The 20,951-nt window shown below is 43.9% G+C and overlaps 1 protein-coding gene across 1 annotated transcript in view; it reads right to left on the reverse strand.

The window, feature by feature from the left end:
* Positions 1 to 10,888, reverse strand: part of VAV3 (vav guanine nucleotide exchange factor 3) — a gene marked incomplete at both ends in the record, with an annotated part of 154,840 nt that extends 143,952 nt beyond the window's left edge. The window contains one exon of the mRNA XM_079536444.1: positions 10,685 to 10,888. Within this exon, the coding sequence (XP_079392570.1) occupies positions 10,685 to 10,888 (204 nt within the window). The remainder of the gene's footprint in view (positions 1 to 10,684) is intronic.
* Positions 10,889 to 20,951: the final 10,063 nt, after the last annotated feature.

Consider the following 20,951-nt stretch of genomic DNA (forward strand, 5'->3'; position numbering starts at 1 on the left):
TGGGAAGCAGCATCTGCAGATCACTCATCCACATAGGAAACAGATCCCAGATCTGTGGAGAGATAAGGCCAACAGGGAGGGAAAACAGCTGAAAGAAGAAAGATCATCAGGAAAAAAGCTAATAAGGAAACAGATGCGCCAGAAAGAGAGAAAAATACCAGGGTGGGTGGTAACAAGGCAAATGAAGGTGAAAGTAACGTAGCTCTGGATGTGGGTGGAGAGGGCAAAACAAGCTGCAGAACTGACGTGACTCAAAATGAAGGAGAAGTAGACACAAGAAGAGGAAAAAAAAAAAAAAAAAAAAAAAAAAAAAAAATCTACTCCCCCAAAGTCCACAGCTGTCAGAGCAACAGCTCTCACTAATCACAGAGCCGTCTGGGTTCCCGGACACAAAAAAAATGAAAACAAGCCACCTAAGTCAGTAGGAAAATATGAGAAATAAAAGGAAAATGAAGAGAGGCAGTCACTAGCAGAGCTGACGGGAAAATTATATATCCTACAGGATATCACAACATTTCAAAACCTACACTATTTCAAATCAGGATAAAAGGTATGTTTAAGTTTATTAAACTTTAACACAACTTAACTGAGACACCAAATTCTGAGGTCAAACTCCAACAATATTCAGCATGAAAAAACTAAATACCACATTCCTTTTCCAAATAGTTTAAAGAACAGTTAGTTAAAGAATAGTTTAATTCCCAAGAATTCCTGCAAAATTTTGAGGTTTAATTTTCTTGTACAACTGCTCCATCACTAATTTGACAAACAAAATTAAATGAAACCACTATTCCTCACTAGAATACTGCATAAAAGAGATGCAATACACAGGAGTCACATTTCAAAAATGAGTAGTTCTGCAAATCTGTCTATGGCCCTGCAAGATGAGCTACAAAATCTGAGACGCGTTTTTAAGTTTTAGGGAATGATTCTCCAATCCCGTCCTCCTACGGCATGGAAATGGCAAAAGAGTTCCAAGATGGAAAGACAAAGTCCATACCAAAGTGCTACGTCACTGTCAATCTCCCACACAGCTGCTAGAGCTGTGTTTGTTTGTTTTCAGTATTTCTTCATTGGTATTTTTAAACACTAGACAACAATTGATGTTCCATTCACTATTGCTAAAGCCTTGTGCTCATGGCATAACATGATTAACTATGGGCCTTACAGGCAACAAAAACCTGATTCTTCATAGAAGAATACATAGATAATGCAAATTAACTGGATTCCCCAGTGGTCTACAAACCACTTCTTCACACCAAGCTTTCCAAAACTGAAGAGAGATCTACACCAAATGAGACACGAGAAAAAGCAGGTGGGAAATGAAATCTCAGTAGAATTTAAAAAAAAAAAAAAAAAAAAAAAAAAAAAAAAAAAAAAACTTTGAAATAAGCAACTGTCAGTTCAGAAAATTACGTTATGCAACCTGAAATACTGCCTCACTCTATCCAGAGGGTAAATCACTAAAAGAAACTGTAACTTAACTGTTTCCTCATATAGCTCAGTGATGTTGAGCAAAACTGGTACAGGACTTCAGCCTCAAAACAGCACAAGGACATTTTCAAAATATGTGCTTAAACACAAGCTAGGTTTTTAAAACTTGCCAGAAATTCCTTCCCAGAAACAAGGTAGCAAACAACCAGGGGCCCAAAGGCAGCAGCATGGGACAGCACTTGAAATTCTCAGTCTTCAAGCAGAAGACAGAGCTACAAGCAACAGCAGTGAACATTCCCTACAATTCTCTATTTTCCACTTGTTTTCCAGAAACAATAAATTGCAAGCTGGAGCTAAATCCCACAGAAATGAGTAGGATGGTAAGTGCTTACTTCGAGTTACAGTTCCCATGGTAGAACTGCATCATGATTGTACCTCTACCCAAAGACAACCAAAACCTGCTGAGTATGTTAGTGCAGTGACAGTGTGGTCTTCCACCTACCTATAAGCAACTCTGTGCTGGAAATCACATAGATTCTCTCAGTGACCTTCAGGAATTCAGAAAGAAAAATAAGGCCGTCTTAACTGATAAGGTACCACCGCTATGTAAATTAAGAGTTGGAGGGAATGTAAAGTCCATCACTCAAGTATTTAAGTATAATTTATGTACAGAATGCAAACAAAACACAAGGAATTGAAGCTAAGAGGATGTCATCGTCATTACTAAATATATTTAGAGCGTGAGCAGTTATTTTTATCATCTAAATTTCTTACAATGACAGTGAAGCTTCTTTAACAGTCATTTTTCAAGGACCAAGCTTCTGCTGTAGTTGACCGTAAGTCTTCTATTCACATTGAAGTAATATGAACATAAAAGCCTGTGGTATGAGATATCCTAAGAATAGACTGCACAATAAATCACCTTGTATAACTCAAAGAATAGACAAATTTGATAGCACCAAGGATTATGCAATAAAAATCTTCCTGTCCTGATAAGATTGGCCACTTCAAAACGTGCTTTAAATATGCTTTTGGTTTTCCGGAAAATTTGTTATCACAGCAACAATTTTAAAGACATATTTTGTTCATTTCTACAAGGCAACGATATCATGTTTCCTATACAATCAAAAGTACCTTACACGGGATTTTTAGATGGATAAAACTAGTGAAACATAGGCAGTGACATACTAAACCAAATCCCTACTAATCAAATTAAAATGAAATTCTGATTTAATGTAAAGATAATTTGCAGATCCAAAATAATTATTCTCTATAACAAGGTAGTCAGATTAATTTTCTCCAATTACGGTAGTCTATACCTGCAGGTCTGCAAGTGTATTAAATACCATGTGAGCAGCATTCATATCAATTGCTACGATGCCTCTATATTACACACTGTGTGACTGAATATACAAAGAATCAAATATCCTATTAGCAGTCCTTCACTGCTTCATGTTACCAAGACATTCACCACTGTCATTTAATACAGGATGAAGGAAAGAGTCATTGACTGATACTTATCTGAAGTACATGTTCCCACTTGACAACAGATTGAATTGGAACCAATAATACTCACTGATCCTTGAGGGAACAGCTTTCTCTTAAATATACAAATTCAAAATATCGCTATTAAGATAGCAATTCAGATGCCAGTTTATAGATTACACTCAGCAGCGATTTCACAGTGCTTCAAGTCTCAAGCTTGGCTTGGCAAAATAAAGTGAGAGCGAAGAGAAAGCAGCTCCAGATGATTCTGGGTCAACTGGAGAATAGAGAAAAAGATAAATAGCCAATTCACCAAAGCATACATCAACTTAGACTTTTCTTGTGCAATCATTTTTAAAATACTGAAATAACACAGCATAGGGTAGTAGAAAACATTGTTACGAAATATTATGGAATAATATGGAAGCTCTGTGACACTGTCTTAGAGCAACAAGTAGGAGAAGAAAATAACTGAAGATGTTCAGTGGAGAAAAGAGTTGTCAATTCTTTTTTGTTTGTTTGTTGGAGAACTACAGACACAATCTTAGTACAGGGAGGAGCGAGTTCAAAAACCTGCCACCTTAAACTTCTTGAAGATAGAATTATCAATGACACTAAGCCAATGCACCCTCCTTCTTACAGGGAGATCCCACACAACACCAGGTACAAACCAGGAGCTCCTGCCCACAACGCTGCTCAGGCTTTGAGTCCGGCTGCCCTGCAGCAAAAGGCTCTCATCCCACCCAGCCTGGCTTGGCCACTTGGCGCACTGCCCTGTGCCTTTCCAGCAGCACCAAGTGTTCTCCTGCCTGTCCCCCTTTTCATCATGCAAGTCTGGGTCCTGTAAGCCCTTCCCATTCCCAGCTCACTGGTTCCAACTAGCCCACCCAGCAGCAGCCATGCCCACACTCAGCCATGCCATGCCCTGCCACATCCCCAGCAGCACCAGGTTACTTTGCATCTCACCTTGAGCCCTTCCCTCCTACCCCTCTGCATTTCCTTCCTTACACTTGCAACTTGATCTTTACACCCAGACTTAATCGATTCTTTTGATCTTCACAGGAGATGGAGATAGGATGAGGGTGAGAAATACACAATCCTTTATGTCACCCGCACACAAACAGCACGTAGCCAGCCCCGTGTGCAGTGCCACAGCCTGGGAACAAGCCCCTGGACCTGGCAGACCCAGGGGAGCACCATTATTGTTACAGAATAGCATGGCATAGCCAACACTGCTTTCCTGTATTTATCTTGGTATAAAAGCTCAAATGCTTTTTCCAGCCCTCTCAAAATCTTAAAGCATCTCACTTGCCGATACGCTTATTGATCCATCTCTCAGCTTCTCCTGACCTTTCTTTCCAGTTCACACTAGTATGAGGAAACAACTGGAAGATGCATCTCCTTTCTGAGAATTCAGACATTCATTCTTTCCTTTGCACAAACAATCTTTTCAGCTGACCAATGCCATAGGTCTGCCATCTCTGTCAAATGAGGATCAGGAAATAGCTTGGCTTCTCCCACATGACACAGTAGCACACCACGCACAGTCAATGAGTTAAACTATCCACAGCAGATGAACACTACAGCCTCTGTGAGAAACCAGCACTAACATTTTTCCTGTCACTGCATTATACAATTTCCAGCACACTAAGGCTTTGTGCAAGAGGTGACATTTTAGGCAGTTCTTGGCAAGATACACTGGCTGCATTTAATAACTATATGATAAACATAGCACATAAATAAACTTTGCAATATAAATATAGCACAACTGCAGTCTTCCCTCCTCAACCAAAAATAATCAACCAGAACCAAAAAGTTTTCAAAACTTTTTGAAAAGTTTTCAAAAGTTTCTGCCTCCATCCTAAGGTAAGCAGAATTACCTACATACAAAAGCTGAGTCACTTGCTTTTTATCAGCTGCTTTTCTTAGATAAAAATAAGGGTCATATTAAGGTTTTGCTTTGAAGAAATGTTTGTTCAAAATATTTTAAAGAGTCAAACATATAGAAAATACATATATACGTATCCACAGCATATTTACAGATATATACGGATAAATATGTTGGTTGCACCAAAAGCAATCGCTTCTATAGATTTCCATGGAAACTACAACAGATACAAAGAGCGCAATAACACTAGGGGATAGAGCAAATCCTCAGCTATAAACACTATTTTTCAACATAGATTGCTGTACATCTTCACCAGCAATGAACAAGAGCCTGCATGCTGCGCTTGTAACAATCTGCACCAGCAGAAGTGACTCACTTTCACTGTCACCACTGCTGAAATGTACCACCCACTACCTCACTGTGCTCACACCTACAGTTTGGTCTCCATAAACATTCAGCAAGCACTGATGAATGACAGTGGGTGCCATTTTTATGCATGAAGGAATTCAATGTCTGCCCTTCTGCTGCCATCTGTCACGTGGTAACAAAATGGAATGGAATATTGGTAGGAAAGTTCAACCTCTGCTGCCACACCACCAACGCTGTCTCTGACACTGTGGGCCAACATAATAAAATAGGAGGTATTACTTTCAGAGCAACTGCTACATATCCTTTATAAATACAACAGTTTTCATTTAGATGAATCACTAAAATAAGGTTAAATATGTTAGGTGTGTAGTGGGCTGAAGTACCAACACGTACACGACTTCACAACCCTCATAACCAAGATGTGAAGCAGAGCCACATCTCCTGCTACACCCACATCCTGTGGTTTCCTGGACACCCTCATCAAGCACAGGGAGCTCCTCCAAGAAAGTTCAGGTACCACCCAAAAACATCACAGGGACAACAAAGATAACGAACTTCCTCAGACTGCACAGTCACACCAAATAAGAGGAACTCCCAAAAATTAGAGAACATTGGAACTTTAATATAAACAGAGGTCAATTTTGTTTATTTTTATTAGAATAATAGGAAGTTGTTATTTTTAATATTTAATCTATGTCAACATCACCTTTGGTGAACTTCCATGCCAGTATTGCATTAAGTGCAGCTTTCCTGTTTAGCAATCTCTTGTAAGTTAACTAAATGCCTTGCAAAAATCATTTCAAAAGTGGCTTGCAAAGTATTAAAGACAAAAGATGAGCATTAAACAGATGACATCTTCTACAAATCCATTGTAATCCGCTGGTTAAGGTTTTATATTTCTGATTATAAATTATTCAAGTTCTTTTATGATTAAGATTAAAAACATTAGGATTAGTACTCTCTGTTACAGATCACATCTATTTTCATTATTTCTCCCAACCCATGTTAGCAAAGCAAACAGCTCTAAGGAATGGCTGTCAGAGAGATGCCAATGCTGAAGCAACACCACTCCATCCTTCAGCATCAGCACCACACTTCAGGGGAAGGCTGCCCCACACCAGCATGCCTGCCACATCTCCACAATGCACTGACACAGTGCCGCTTCTAGCTCCCTCCCTGGCAGCTGTTTAACCTCCTTCACTTGAGAGAGCACATGCCTGCAGCAAGATTTGCACAGCCCCAGAAAAGAAAGCACTGCCATCTATCAGGTCTGAATCAGACCCTCATACAATAGGCTTTAAGGTCCAAAAGATGTCCATGAGATCTGTCTATACAATCTCCTTTTCTAATTGCACATGCAGAGGATGAAAATGACAAGTGATGTTGCTAGCCCTGGAGAGATCAAACAGGGAAATGGGTTTGGAGTGACATGAGAGTTCTAACTCTGGCCGATGCCACTGTTCTTCTCAGTCACAGTAAAAACACCTGGACGTGGAAATCCCCGAGCCCAGCTGTTGGCTATTCCCACACAAAGCCCACATGCAGTTTTTCCCACCAGTGACCCAGCACTCAGACAAAAGCAGGCAGTATTCAGCTCCTGGAGGTCAGAAACTGGTTAGCAAAATGCAGCAAGACTGTCCTTGCTGCAGATGAGTTTTGTACTTCCATACCTGAGGCTTGCTGTCCATGTGAGTTTCTGAATCAGCATCTATTCTTCTAAGGACAGACTGCAGTAACCAGGCTCATCATCATAAACACAGAGAAATGCTAGCAATAACAGCCAACATTCGAATAGCTTCTAAATCCTATGTTTTGCAATCTAAAACCACTGAGACACTTCTGTTATGCAGGCATCATCTCCAAGAAGGTGGAGGGGCTGAGTCCACAGCTTCCAGATGCCTAACACAGACCGCCCACGACAACAGCTGTGACAGAAAATGAGTGGTCAGTGGTAAGACACACAGGTGGCCCCACATTGGGCAGCTCACAGAACAAAACTCACGCATTGCCAGTTGGCTGAGCACATGCCAATGTTGCAATGCCAGGCATCAGCCTCAGTTTCTGTTCTTCCCCTATGCGCACAGCCTGGTTCTCCCCCAGCAGCTCAGCAGCACTCTGTCCCACTACATGGAGCCTCTGCGTGCAGCATTAAAGAGGCAGCACCAACTGCAATCCCTCTGCGCTTCTGATGGAGCTTTTAATGGGTTACCAAGAGCTTCTGAGCAGAGCTGATGAGTGTTACAGACATCTGATCCACCACATTCAATCTAAAAAATAAATAAATAAATAAATAAATAAAGATGTAGCTGAAAGGAAGAGACTTGGCTCTGTTATCAGTGAGCCAGGAGCTACTCTAACCTCTGCCTGGGGCAGCATCACACACCTTCCCATTCTTTGACACTGGTGACTTGGTAACTAGACATGAAAACATGGTTCACTGACAAAGGTTTGACAGACGTCAAAAGCAGCACGAGCCAAGGCAAAAACTGTGCAATCTGCCTCCCATGAGGTCCCTTCATCTCCACCCTTCTCTTTCTCTGGTTTTACTGCTCAAAAAGCACAGTAAAAATCCCCTGACTGTTCTCAGATTGAATGCTCAGCAGGAAACAACATCAGGTCATGGAGCAGAGGAACCGTAGCTCTATTTTAGAGGATAACATATAAGGGCCACAGGAGGTTCAAACAGCTCAGCTGAGCAGTACAGACACAGCAGCATTCAAGCAGGCTGCATGCTAATGTCCAACCCGCTCTGGCAGCTCATGCCTCTGAGATCCCTGAACCACTGCCTCACAAGTACAGGGAGAATCAGCTTGTATTTCTGTGAGGTTCAAGATCCTACAATGTACCAAACACACCAGTATGCTGACACAAGCTATCTTGGCAAAACTCACAACTCAGAGCAGCAGACTCCAAGTCACTCTCATAAAGTTAGCAGCCTCTGAAACTTCAGCATAAGTTATGCCTGGCATTCTTTACAACCGTAGGTGCCAACCACAAGCAACTTGCAGAATTTCTGTTTATTGCATTGTTTAGAACAATTTCTGAAATTTTCACTGAATGATTCTTTCCGTAAGAAACCACCTCCTCTAATCTAAGAGGCTTTTCATCAAATCCCACACAACCTCACTAATACAGTCCAGCCTTGACCTTGCAGAAAGCAATGGTACCAGAAGGGCTGGCTTAGCAACTACAGGTTTGATCCAGCAGCAGTTCCCCCCATTTTCAGAGTGAAAGCAGCACAGGGCAGAAACACACCACTGGTAAGGGCAGTGTGCAGCACAGTGCAGTGCACGTGCCCTGAGTGTGCAGCAGGGATGCAGACAGGAGGCTCCTCTTAGCTGGGAAATGGTTCCAGTATGCACACATTGCACATATTAAGCTCCCGTTCCACGTGTACATTATAAGTACTCCAAGATCTAAAACTGTATTTCATGGTTTTAAATAAAGAACTAAATATGGATCTTAACAATTCTCAAACAGCCCTAAACAAGGAAGACAGAACATTTTGATACTCAAAGGCACACCACTATGGTTTTTTTCATCATAAATAAAAATAAAGCTGATGATGGTCTTCGCAAGTGGCATTAAACTTCTAACCAAAGTTGATTCTACCAGTTAGCTATCCAAATAATACTGTGTAATATCAGGAGGACACCCTACTGGTTCATTAAAACAAAACTAAATCTATTTCTATCATTTTTATCCACACTAAGTAGGGCAGGAAACCACTTGCAACAGTTCATATGGAAATTATTTATAGCTTTTCAAGCTCAAGTGAAAATGGGTCAGTTCAGAAGCGATTCATCCATCTATAACAAAGACATGAAGAAGGGATCTGGTACAGCTAAGCAAGGCCCGAGTCTCTCATGGAGCTTGAATGGTACGGACCCAGAAGAACCTCTTAAAATCCATTTCATTTGGAAGCACATCTCCCCATGCTGTTAGAGCATTGCCTCTGCATGCACAACTGAAACAGGCACTGGAGCTCTCAAGCACATGAGAACACCCATCATGCCCTCCCAATCCAACACAGCTACACCAGAATACCCATCATGCCCTTCCCATCCAACACAGCTACACTGAGACACCCGTCACACCCTTCCAATACAACACACCATTACAGTGGGACAGTCATCTCACCCTTCTAACCCAGCACAACTACACCAGGAGATGCATCATACCCATCAGATCCAACACAGCTACACGAGGACAGTCATCACACCTTTCTGATTCAACACAGCAACACCAGGAGAGTCATCCCAGCCTTCCAGTGCAACACAAGTACACTCAGACATCCATCACGCATTTCCAATCCAACATAGCTACACTAGGACAGCCACCAAGTCCTTTCAATCCAACACATATACACCAGGACACCCCTCACACCCTTCTGACCCAACGCAGCTACAGCAGGGCAGTCATCTCGCCTTCTAATACAACACAGCAGCATGGGGGTTTCCACTCTGACCCACTGAACTAGGGCCTGGTACTTTTTCTCTCCCTATGGCGCACACAGAGAACGCGTTGGCAGTAAAACAGTTGCCAGAAAAGGAAATTAAAAAGTAACAATGTAGTAGGCCGTGTGAGTAAATACGGACAAAGAACAATCCCTACAGAAGTATCTTTCACCTCAGCTTTTCTGCTGTGTACAGCAGCTCTCATTTTGGTACGTTTCACGACGATATGAAACGGTGCAAGGCATCCCTTTCCCAATGCGATGGAACCCACGAGAGCCTCGAGGCTCGGCTTCCTTCCCGACACCCGCCGCATCCCCGGCGGGGCGGAGACGTGCAGGGGGCAGCAGGAGAGCCGGAGCCCCGTCACCGCTACAGCCTCACCTCGGCGCGGGGCTGCCTTTGTGAGGCGGCAACAAACAGAGCAGCCCTGACAAAAAAAAAAAAAAAAAAAAAAAAAATAAAGCATCTAAAACCGGATGAATTTCGAACTATGTCATTATGTAACCAAAACATCAGCTGGAAGAGTCGACCACGAGGCGTCGGACTCCCGCGGTGCAGCGGTCTCCCGGTCGCTCTGCGGGGCGGCGGGGACAGAAGAGGTGCGCCGGAGGCACGAACCCGGCCCCCGATCCCTGCGGGCCGCCCCCCGGCCGCCCCGAGCACCGCGGGCGCCCACGGCCTCCCGCCCCCTCGCACACCTGGGCAAATCCCGAAGAACGACACAACGAGGGGCTATTGACGCGACGAACCGCCCGTGGCGATCACCGGCGCGCGGCGAGCACAGAAGCGCAAAGCTGCGCTCGCTCCTCGCCGCCGCGCTGAGGCGAACTTCCCCTCAGCACCGCACCGCACCGCCCGAGCGGGGCCGCCCCGAAACCCTCCCAGCTCAGCTCCGGCTCCCTCGCTCCGAGCGGGGCCCAGCAGCGGGCAGGGAGCGGCGGCGGCGCTGCCGGGCGGCGCCGGGAGCCTCGCACAAAGAACGCGGGGGCACCGCGACCGCGGACACGAGCGGGGAAGTGAGCGCGGGACGGGGACGGCCCCGCGGCCTCACCTGGGACATCTGCGGGCGCAAGTTGATCTCCTTGAGGTTGATGGAGTGGCTGCGCAGGTTGTTAAGCAGCTGGCACAGCAGCACGCCGTCGCGCAGCGTCTGCGCCAGGTCGAAGACCTGGGCCGTGTCCCAGGTGACCCGATGGTTGGGCGGTAGCACCTTGCAGCTGATCAGCCACTGCCCGCACTGCTTCCACGGCTCCATCGCCGCCACGCTGCGGCCGCGGCGGCCCCCGCTGTGCCCTCCGCCGCCGCCGCGGCCGACCCGGCCCGCTTCGCGCAGCCCCGCCCCGGCCCGCCCCGTCAGGCGGGGCCCCACCGCCCCCTCGCGGGAGCTCAGGTGCGTCCGCGCGCGGTTCCGTGCCGAGTCCGGCTGTGTGCAGCCCCCGGGAGCGCGCCGGGTAGAGCAGCCGCGAGGCGCGGGGGCGGCAGGTGCCGCTCAGCAGCTCCAGCAGCGTTGCTTTACCAAGCTCTGCCGCGCGCTGCCTTGTGCCCGTTTTTATTTTGTACCTACCTTACATCGTATTTAAAACAAAATAGCGCGACGAGCACTCGGGTAACTCCAAGTAAAAAATATTCCGAGAATTAAAGTTAATAAAAATGACTTAAACCACCATACTTTCCCCTCCCCCCCCCCCACAAAAAAAAAAAAAAAAAAAAAAAAAAAAAAAAAAAAAAAACCTGACATTACAACCACCACAGTTTGCATTGCTCTCCCTGTCTGAATTTCTAAAGCTGTTCTTTCAGCTTCTTTAGCCATGCTGGAAAGTCACTTTTTCTTAAAAGAGGTCTGTTAACAAAATTAAAATAAATGAATAAATAAATAAATAAGGCACCTTTGTATTGTTATTGATGTGTAACATAGAGGAAGAAAAAAAAAATAGCTTGGGGTGAGAACATCCTCTGTCAGAGAGCACAACCAGTGCTGCCCATAACTGAACGTCCCAGAGCCCAACACTCACAGCCCAGCAAGCAACTGCCCCAAGAACTGCTAATGGTTACTCTAACAACAATACACATCTGCTAGGGATGCAGCCCACAGTGTGATGAAGCCCTCACACGACATATACATCCCAGCAGCCTTAAGGTACTGCCTCACAATGCCACAAGCAGCAGGCCCACTGCCCAGGCATCTCCCCAGGCAGGAAAGACTTTTTACTTTGGATCAGGGGTGCAGGGTTACACAGCAAAGGACTGGCCTCACCACACTGCCTCCCCCACAGGAGCAGCAGCAGTTCCCTGCCTGCATCAACAGGGATTGAAATTAACAACCCACCATGGGTTGATTATCATCACCCATCAGATTGAACAGCTGAACTGTTTGATTGAGAATACAGCGAAAAGCTTCCCAGCAGTAAGGCTTATTTATTTATCTGTGACAAGTTAAACATCAAGTGGCAAGCGAGTAAACACTGTGGTGCCCACAGCCATCCCCCTCAGGCCCACAGCAGACATAACTCTGACACCAGACCAGAGCACAGCAAAGCAAACAAGCCAACACAAGAAGCAAAGCCATGTGCACCACGTTACGCAGCGCCCACAGCCCTGCCCCAGCCAGGCTCAACAGCAGCTGAAGGCAGCACGGAGTGGGAACATAGAGCACAGGAGAGCAAGCGTGACTCTAGGACACAGCAGCCACACAAACAGAGCATGTATTCATATGGACCGAATCACTGCACCTGGATAAATAGGAACTGTCCAAGCTCCACACTCCAAGCTTTCCAGCTTGAGTTTTTAATTGTTTTTAACTACCATCTAACAAATCTGCTTTGTGCTCCCATGCTGCTCATGAGCTCTTGCACTGTGTTTAAAGACTACATTATACTTAAAGTATAGGATACAGCACAGGAAAGAGTAAAAACATGCTCAGCCAGTGCCATCCCTTCAGGTACATTAAGATGATGGATCTGACCATGTTCAGAAAATGTCAATGGGAATTTATTGAAAATGGAATAATAAAAGCCACCACTATGCCACAGCCACTCATTCACACTGGATGGAGCACGCTCTGTACTCACTGCCCCATACCTGCACTGAGTGAAGCTTAGCAAAGGCACTCAGAGCTCGTTCTAGATTCCTGTGGAGAAGAAGCCACATCTCTACAGCAATCCCAGAAAGTCAGCTGCCTGGAGAGTTACATGGAGGAGAGGGAGGAAGGAGCAAAGCAGAGCTGTAGTCCAAATTCAGGCTCAGCACAGTCCTGCAAGAGCAGCAGGCTGGCCACTGCTGAGGAGCAGTGATAGGCACAAGTTCACTGTTCTCCTCTTGAAACACTAACCTCAGCCTACTTCAATTTCCTACATCGTCCACACTGAAAGCTTGAGCTGTTTCCATCCTCATTCTCCAGTAACAGACCAGTTGGAGTGCCCCAGGCAGCAGGAGGAATGGGTTAGAAGCCATGGCAGCCACCTCCTCCACGAGCATAGACTGACACTCCCAGACCCAAACAGTGAAGGCTACATTTCAGTCGCTCAAAAAAACCCAAGGTATTTTACATACTGCCTCCCCATGCCAGCCCCAGCACATACTAAGCTATTCACTGAAGTGGTTTTATCTTTAGATTCTTATAAAGAAACCAGTAACATTTTGGGCTTTCATTCCTGCATTCACAGCACTGCAAAGCAGCCGCAGAAATCCAAAACTAAAAATAATCCCATGAAAAGAACAACAAGTCTGAAGGAGAACTGTACACAAAAGTGCACCCAAAAGGAGCTTTTGCATATTTTTTGTTTCCTTCCAGGAGACAACTGTCTCCTTGCTGGAGACATCACCATAAATTTGTTTTCTTTACTTTTTACCCTGTGCTGCATCCTGTGAAAGTGGCAGCTTTCCAGCTCCTCCCCTGTTATTTTATTGAAACTTAATTTGCTTTATAAGCTATTGGTTCTGGCTTCTAAGGTTTTCTTGCCTTCTGACGACAGCTCTGAGCACACTGTTGAATAATACAGAAAGCGGTGCAAACTGAAGTGAAGAGCTGCCTTCATTCGTGGGTGCTAAACGCCCGCATGCTGCCTGAGTGCTGAGCTCGCACTCAGCCTGTCTCAATTAGACCCATTTCATTATACTGGCAAGAAAATGCACTTACATGCAGGCTGCGAGACTATAGAAATACACAGTCTTTGTTTCATCCATTTGTATCATTGTCCTGCTTGAAAATAAATTGGGCTAGTGTGGCTCCTGGCCAAAAACTTCCCTTGAGCTGTGCTTTTTTTTTGGCTAGAAGTGAATAATCAGGAGGTGGCTAGTGTCCAGCATTTCTTAACTGGCCTGCTCACCTCGCAGCAAAAGAAAATGAGGCTGAGATCGCTGACCAGCACTCTTCAGTAATTGGCCTGCCACTGAAATGGATGTGGATCAGGTGCACCAAACTGTGTCCAGAAGCCCTTGTTTCTGGCTTCAGGACTGCTCTGCTAACTTTGTGTCAGAAAGCAAACAAGTGCTGCTGTTTTTAATTGATTTGTTCTTAATTATTTGTTAGTGTTGCCACGAAAAGCCTTAAGCTGCACATTGGATAGATAAAAATTAAAAAAACTTCTGAACTAACAAATCAATCTGACTATAAGTGTTACGATTTGCTTTAAAAATCTATTTCAAGTTTGCATAGAAATAATCATAGTGATTGAAATCCACGTGAAACACTGAAAACAAAAAAAATCGTAAGCAGCTGGAAGGATGCATGGGATGAAGTATAACAAGAACTAGAACTGAATTTACCTTGCAGTAGAGACCTGAGGGATGCAGGAAGACAATAAGTAGATAGCAATAAACTAAGAGAAATTCCAAGTGCCAACTAACATCAGAACACCAAGATACCTGGTTTATTATAAAATTGCTTCAATGTGCAGAACGTGTCTGAATGTTTGAGGAATGCATGAGTCATATTGCAAGGGAATAGCCGTTTAAACCAGTCAATGTCAAAATAAGATGTTAAAGGAGACAAATTAGCTGCCTAGATCCAACAGCTACCTGTCAAATTATCAACTTAAACCATCATTTTCAACTCTACTTCCCCCTCTAGATATTTGCTTTCTATTTAAATCAACAGAAGTCTGTCAGATTATAGTAGGTCCCAAATCATTTGTTAAAATCCCAAATACAGTATTTGCTGTGTAGATACTCACACGTAACCCTTCTAAAAATATTCATACAAAGGGAACAACACGTATGTAGTCTCTTTGACCTGAGAAGAGAGGGATATAACTGCCAACATCAGTCATTACATTCCTCAAGTCTTAGTAAGTCCAGCTCAATTTCCTTAGACTTCATTGTTGCCTCTAAGCAATATATACCTTCCTTATCCTTACCTTCACTCTATCTCCATTTTTTGTTTTCAATAAATTGTTCTCAACAGTCTCATCTTGTTACTTAATGCAAAGTCAGATCAGATGACAAGGTTATGGGATAATGAAAATACCTCTTTTCACTCAACACAGAGGGAAAGGAGATGCTGACCAAAGCAGTTTCCATGATCCCAGCTGACAAGGAAGTGATAATTTTATGAAAGATCGAGGTGACCAAGATACAAATGCAGAAAGCTAGAAAACAGCCAGAAGCAAGACCTAAAACACAGAAAAGTACTTTCTGTGAGCTGTTTGTGCATAGTGTTTGTGTGTTTGTTTCCATAGTTTGTATAAAAGCCAGAATCCAAAAAGATTTATCTGTATCATTGGATGAAGGCATCAATTGCTGCAACTGTAACATTTACAGGAAGATCATATGGGAAGACATTTGTGCATAAAGAGAGACAGAGAAAAATTCTCACATTAAAAAAAAAAAAATCCCCATTCTAAAGTTGGGAAAAACTGAAAAACACTACACATGAAATACCTACTCAGGGTCAAAGAGCAGAGCAGCATTTGTCATGCCATTACTTATAGAATTTTGTTCAAAATTATAGTATTAGGCAATTGAACTTCTCATATCTTATGGTCAAAATTACTTTCATTCTCTCATCTGCTGTGTTAACTTCTACATCAAACAGGACAGTCACATATAACCTCTAAGACCCTGGTCTGGTTTTTTACTGAGTGTCAGATGTGTCTATATGCTAGTGAATATTTGGTAAACAAAAGTTCCCTTTTATGCTTACAAGTTAAAAAAAGTTAAAATTTTTAACAACAAAACTGTAGAGTTTATTTTTAAAGATGACAGCAGGCAAGGTATTTGTAAGAGCTTCAGTAGACACCTCTAGAGTTACCATGCTTCTGTCTCCTGAAGAATAAAAAAAGACAAATGTAAGAGAAGGATGCTACCTACTTTGTTAATAAGGGTTCTCAGGTATTATTCATCTAAAAACGTGGACAAACGCTAGACTGCAGATCAGCAGAGGCTGACGTGTTAGGGGTCTCCTTATTCAGTCCATTGGGATTGGATTTGTGCTGGTAGGGACAATGACAGGACCTGCAGCTAAGAGGGACCACAAACGCCAATCTGCAGCAAAGGAAAATAAGACACCACAAGAGCAAGATAGGAATTTCCAGAACTGGCTCTGAATGTTGTGAACTTCCATTCTTGCATGCTCTGTTTTATATCTAATGCAAAACCTCACTCCCATGGGTGCCAAGAACATTTCTTTCATTCTAGAAGAAAAAAGATCTCACCCCAGACCTTTAATTTGCATGTCTATGATCCTCACTTCAGTTACAGTCAGCGCTATCTGTGGCTGCCAACAACCTGGGATATGAAGCTGCGTATCCTAATTAGACAACCCATTAAGATAGTGGCTGGTAGCATTTCATCTTACATCAAACCACTGACTACAGGCAAGACAATGACAGTCATTAATTATCTTCTATCTCCCTGCCATCAAGTCCCACCCACTATGCTAATACCAAAAGTCCCTCAGTCCTGCTTGACAATTATTGCTCAAGGTAAAGCTGTCCATGTGAAATGATGATTTAAAAACAAAGATTTAGATTGAGGTCTACCATATCAATTAGTGTCAGAGCAGAGGTATGCTGCTCTCGTCATGTTAGAAACAGCAGCAGGCTTCTGCAAAACATTTGAGAATTACCCATCCTGTGGAGCTAGGAAGTGCCATATATGAGCATAATGATCTTTGTTAACTGCTCATCCGCATGCAGCACTGGAAAGCCTGCTTTGCAAGACTTGAACAAAGATGAACAACCATAAAATGACCAGTGGCTTATTTAGACATACGTTATAACTTAAAAGATCATAAAACAGCTAAGATAACACTTATGAACAAAACAGAACTTGCTGCAAGTAGCAAGGTGCATTTACAACTTCAGGTTTATGTTCAGATGAGGTGAGAGTGGTCCATTTGGCAAGTCCAAGTTGTTAAACTACTTCTTTCTTCCCTGACACCTTTTTCCTTACAGCACTATATCGGGGCTTAAGGTAGGAGTGGAAGTCCATTAGTAGCTTATAAGGCCCAACAGCTACAGTTGCTTCCTTGTGTAGACGCAGGTGCTCTACAGTCAATCATCTCACTTATAAAAGATTGAGGGATTGACAAAGAACAGCTCTCAGAAGAAATCATAACTAGCTTCTGGCATAAAGTAATAAAGAGGCAATGCTCTCTGACAGCATGTATGTTATGATGAAGGCACACAGAACAAAATATAAACACAGTTTGCCTTAAACAGTGCACCAAGATAATGTGAACTTCAGTCAAAGTTTCAACCACTCTAAGAGAGAAGCACAACTCTGCCTACAAAAGAGCTGATTTAGATTAAATTGAAAAGAAAAAAAATCTCTGTCCAAGCACCACGTAACCTTCCTCCCACTTTGTTATTTCCTGCAGTCAGCCCTTACATTACTGCAACTCGTATACAATACTCCAACAGGAAAAGTGAAGCTAACCTTACACCTGCAGACCATGCTGCAGCGTTTCCCTCAGCCTTTATGAATGTCCACTGCGCAAGCCTGAAACTGCAAACATCCTTGGTGCAATTTTAATTGCCATAAATGTTTAAACAAGACAATATCAAAAGTTTTCATAACCTAGTTAGATGAAGTGCTACAGAGCAAAGGAATGAAAATGTGCCATTAAGTGGCAGAAAGATACAAGTATATATAGCCAGCAGGAAGCAGTCACCAGCAAAGCTAGCAAGAACTGTGGCAGAAAATGGATCTGCGATCACAAATTCACAAAATCACGGGATTTTCCTTCCCTCTGAGCCCAAATACTTGTGAAAGCAAAAAGTACAGCTCTGCAGTATCCAGAGCTGTACTGCCTCCATTTGTGGATTTACAATTAAGTTGTGCAAACAAACAGGTAGAAGAACAGGGGATATTTACAGGCTTTTACTTCTCTTTTTCTTAGGAAGGGACAAAGGACAGACAAGGGCCAGGTAAAGGTCTGGCAGATGAGGAGCAGCATGGACCCACACCCAGAGCAGGAATCGGCGCACAACCAGCAGGCAGCACCCAGGGTGCACACACCCCAAAGGCCCGGCAAACCAGCAGCCAGTCCTTCACTTCCTGGGAAGCTCAGAGCAGCCAGGTGGCCCAGTCCATCAGCAGCCTGCTGAGCTGCGCCAGCACTCCTGCCCTGCTTCCCCTCGGATGGCTGAGTGAGCACAAGTTAGCTTAACTGCTTGGCTAAGCTCCTCTTGGAGGGGGTGCATTTAAATATCATCAAGGAAAGAGAAGCACACACATAAAGAGACTTCACTGACCTCACACATCGTTATTTGATGTGTGCATCTAGGTGATTGGCAAGACTTATACAAAATTGTCAGTCCTGTCAGCTTATCAACATCATTCTCATGGAAATAAAGCTTTTTTTTCCTTCTTCTTCAAATGGTTTTAGTTTTGTAAGTGCAATTACAGAAGGAGTTGTACTGATTCAGTATTACCCCAACCTATGTGTACTAAAACAATAATCACCACTTTTGCCTTCACCAGCTATGACATTCTCTTCAGCAGGAAACAGCAGAGACAACAGTGGTGATCACTCACCTCTGTTGTTTGCAGGAGGCATACAGAAGTACCTTTAAAGCACCCAGGCAGTGACACATGTTGCTTTAGCACAGCTGTTATGGCCCTATCTAGCTACTTTTGTATTGCCCAAATGCTGCCTTGGACTGCTATTTCTGTTTATTAGATCCCAACCCATACCTTAGAAACCCACCAAGAGTGCAAGGGGAGAGACAGAACTCACAAATTCACTGATCTGAAAGGACACAAAAGAAATGGACCAGTGGCAGTGCCGTGCTTACAGTGTCCTTTTCCTCTGTAGTTGAGAAATTTTTACGACCACATTACCACTGTTTTCTTAAAAATTAGGCTGTAGATTGAAAAGATTAAACTGGACAAACTCCCTTTCTGAGTAGGAAACACACTGGCAATGTTTTCTTGGTTGCTCCTAGTAGAAACCCTGCTGCAGGGGCTGGTGGCTGACCCTGGGAGCAGCTTCCCGCCACTGTGAGCAGTTAGAAGCAGAGCTTAGCAGATGTCAGTCTCAAACTGCGCAGGTTCGTATTATGAAATCTGTCTCTTCCTGGTATTCACTGCAAACTGCTGCAAGATATTTGCAGAGATTAAGGCTTAGCCCACTGCCAAGCCATGGTATCCTTTCAGATGTCACATGATGGAAATACTGCTAAGATCAGATAGAACAGTTCAGAGCAAGACCAACACCACAAATGGACAGAACAGAACTAAGACAAGTGTACTAAACAGACATCAATCAACCATACAAGAAATGAATTCGCTAATTGGAACAACACAGTTCTATTTGGAACTTCGACATCTCAAACAATCTGGTTGATCAACATCATGGTTACTCCAACAGGGAAAAAATTAACATGTTAATGACAGTTGTTAGGAAACAATAAGGCTTCAAACAGATGGTAAAGTATCAGTCTGAGGCAGAATACGGATCTCCCTGCTGCTGAATGATTAACACAAAACTCCCGCCCCGTCATAGCCACTGCAATTCTGTGACTGTTTAATGAGGCCCTGTGGATGTGGGCTCAGGTCACCTATTACAACCAGACCTTCTGGTGCTTCCTGGGCAAACATGCCATGGCCTGAGTTGACTCTCACCTCCTTCTCCTCTTTTACACTGACTCAAAGGGAAGATTTCTCAGAGATAATACTGTCACTAGGTGCTGGAAAGCATTCATCACCAATGTTCAAGTACACCCAAATTAAAAAGCAAATCATGCAGCCAACTTTAAATTCAGGAAAAATATATTAACATCTGGATTTTCTTGTCATCCGAAGTGCCATGGAGTACCAATATATTTCTGCATGCGCTGTTTAATAGAAGGCTAAAAAGCTGGGCAAAAGAAATGAGATGAGAAGAGGGCTTTCGATATATTGAGAAGGAATAGCTGGTGTCAGAGATAAACACAGGAGAAGACCCTTCTACCTTTCCACAGGTTAAGAGTCAAGGGCAAAATGACAGGCCTGTGATGGCAGGGGAGGCCAGCCCAGCAGGTCAGTACAGCTGCAGGGATCAGTGAACAGAGCACACCAAGGAAGGGTCACTGGGCCAGTTCTGACCAGGTTAGGCAGAAGTTGCTAGTTCACCTTGCTCTTGATGGATGCACCTAGCTCTGAAACTTGTTACAAAACGTTGAATTTTGTCCAAATTTGGTGCAATAACATGTCAGAGCAGTTCTTAAATTCACTGCGTATTTGGAGTAAAGACCCACAAGTTCACCCCCTCCCCATGAGCAGACCAGAAAGCCTGCAGACCTGCAGAGCAAGCGCAGGGCTGCCAGTCCCGCACAAGTGTCTGAGCACCCTCAACTCTATTCCTGCTATCCAGAGTTGCCATCAGTCACAGACCAGGGCCACGGGGAGTCTGACTGCTGCCTGGGGAGAGGTCATCCTGCCCAGCAGTGACAAGAGGATGCCTCATGAGGGTTGCTAATCTTACTGCAGCTGAGGTCACAGTTAAGTTTTTATGCAGAAATATTGATTCTCTGAAACAAGACGCCATCGCTTTTCATTACCTATGAGAGATGGCCTTTATATCATGAGGAAATGCACTACTTACAATAATGCAAGAGTTTGTGCCCTCGCTGTGTAAGTGTTTATACCCAGGGAAATGGAACGCCAATCTGTTCGTGTTCTCCCAGAGCTGACATATGTGAACAGACCACTCTCCTTGCTGCAGCTCAGCCCCATGAAATGGCAGCCACAACTGCTCACTAACTCACTGTGGCAGCAGTACCACGCTGCCCACATTGAGCCTCTGTGCTCCGCATTATGCTCATCTGAGTTTCCTCAACTGGTGAAAAAAGTTAATGCACAACTGTGGGCATTTCATTGGATTCCATGCATACATA

The sequence above is a fragment of the Tetrao urogallus genome, assembly GCF_951394365.1.
Source record: "Tetrao urogallus genome assembly, chromosome: 5".
Taxonomy (NCBI): Eukaryota; Metazoa; Chordata; class Aves; order Galliformes; family Phasianidae; genus Tetrao; species Tetrao urogallus.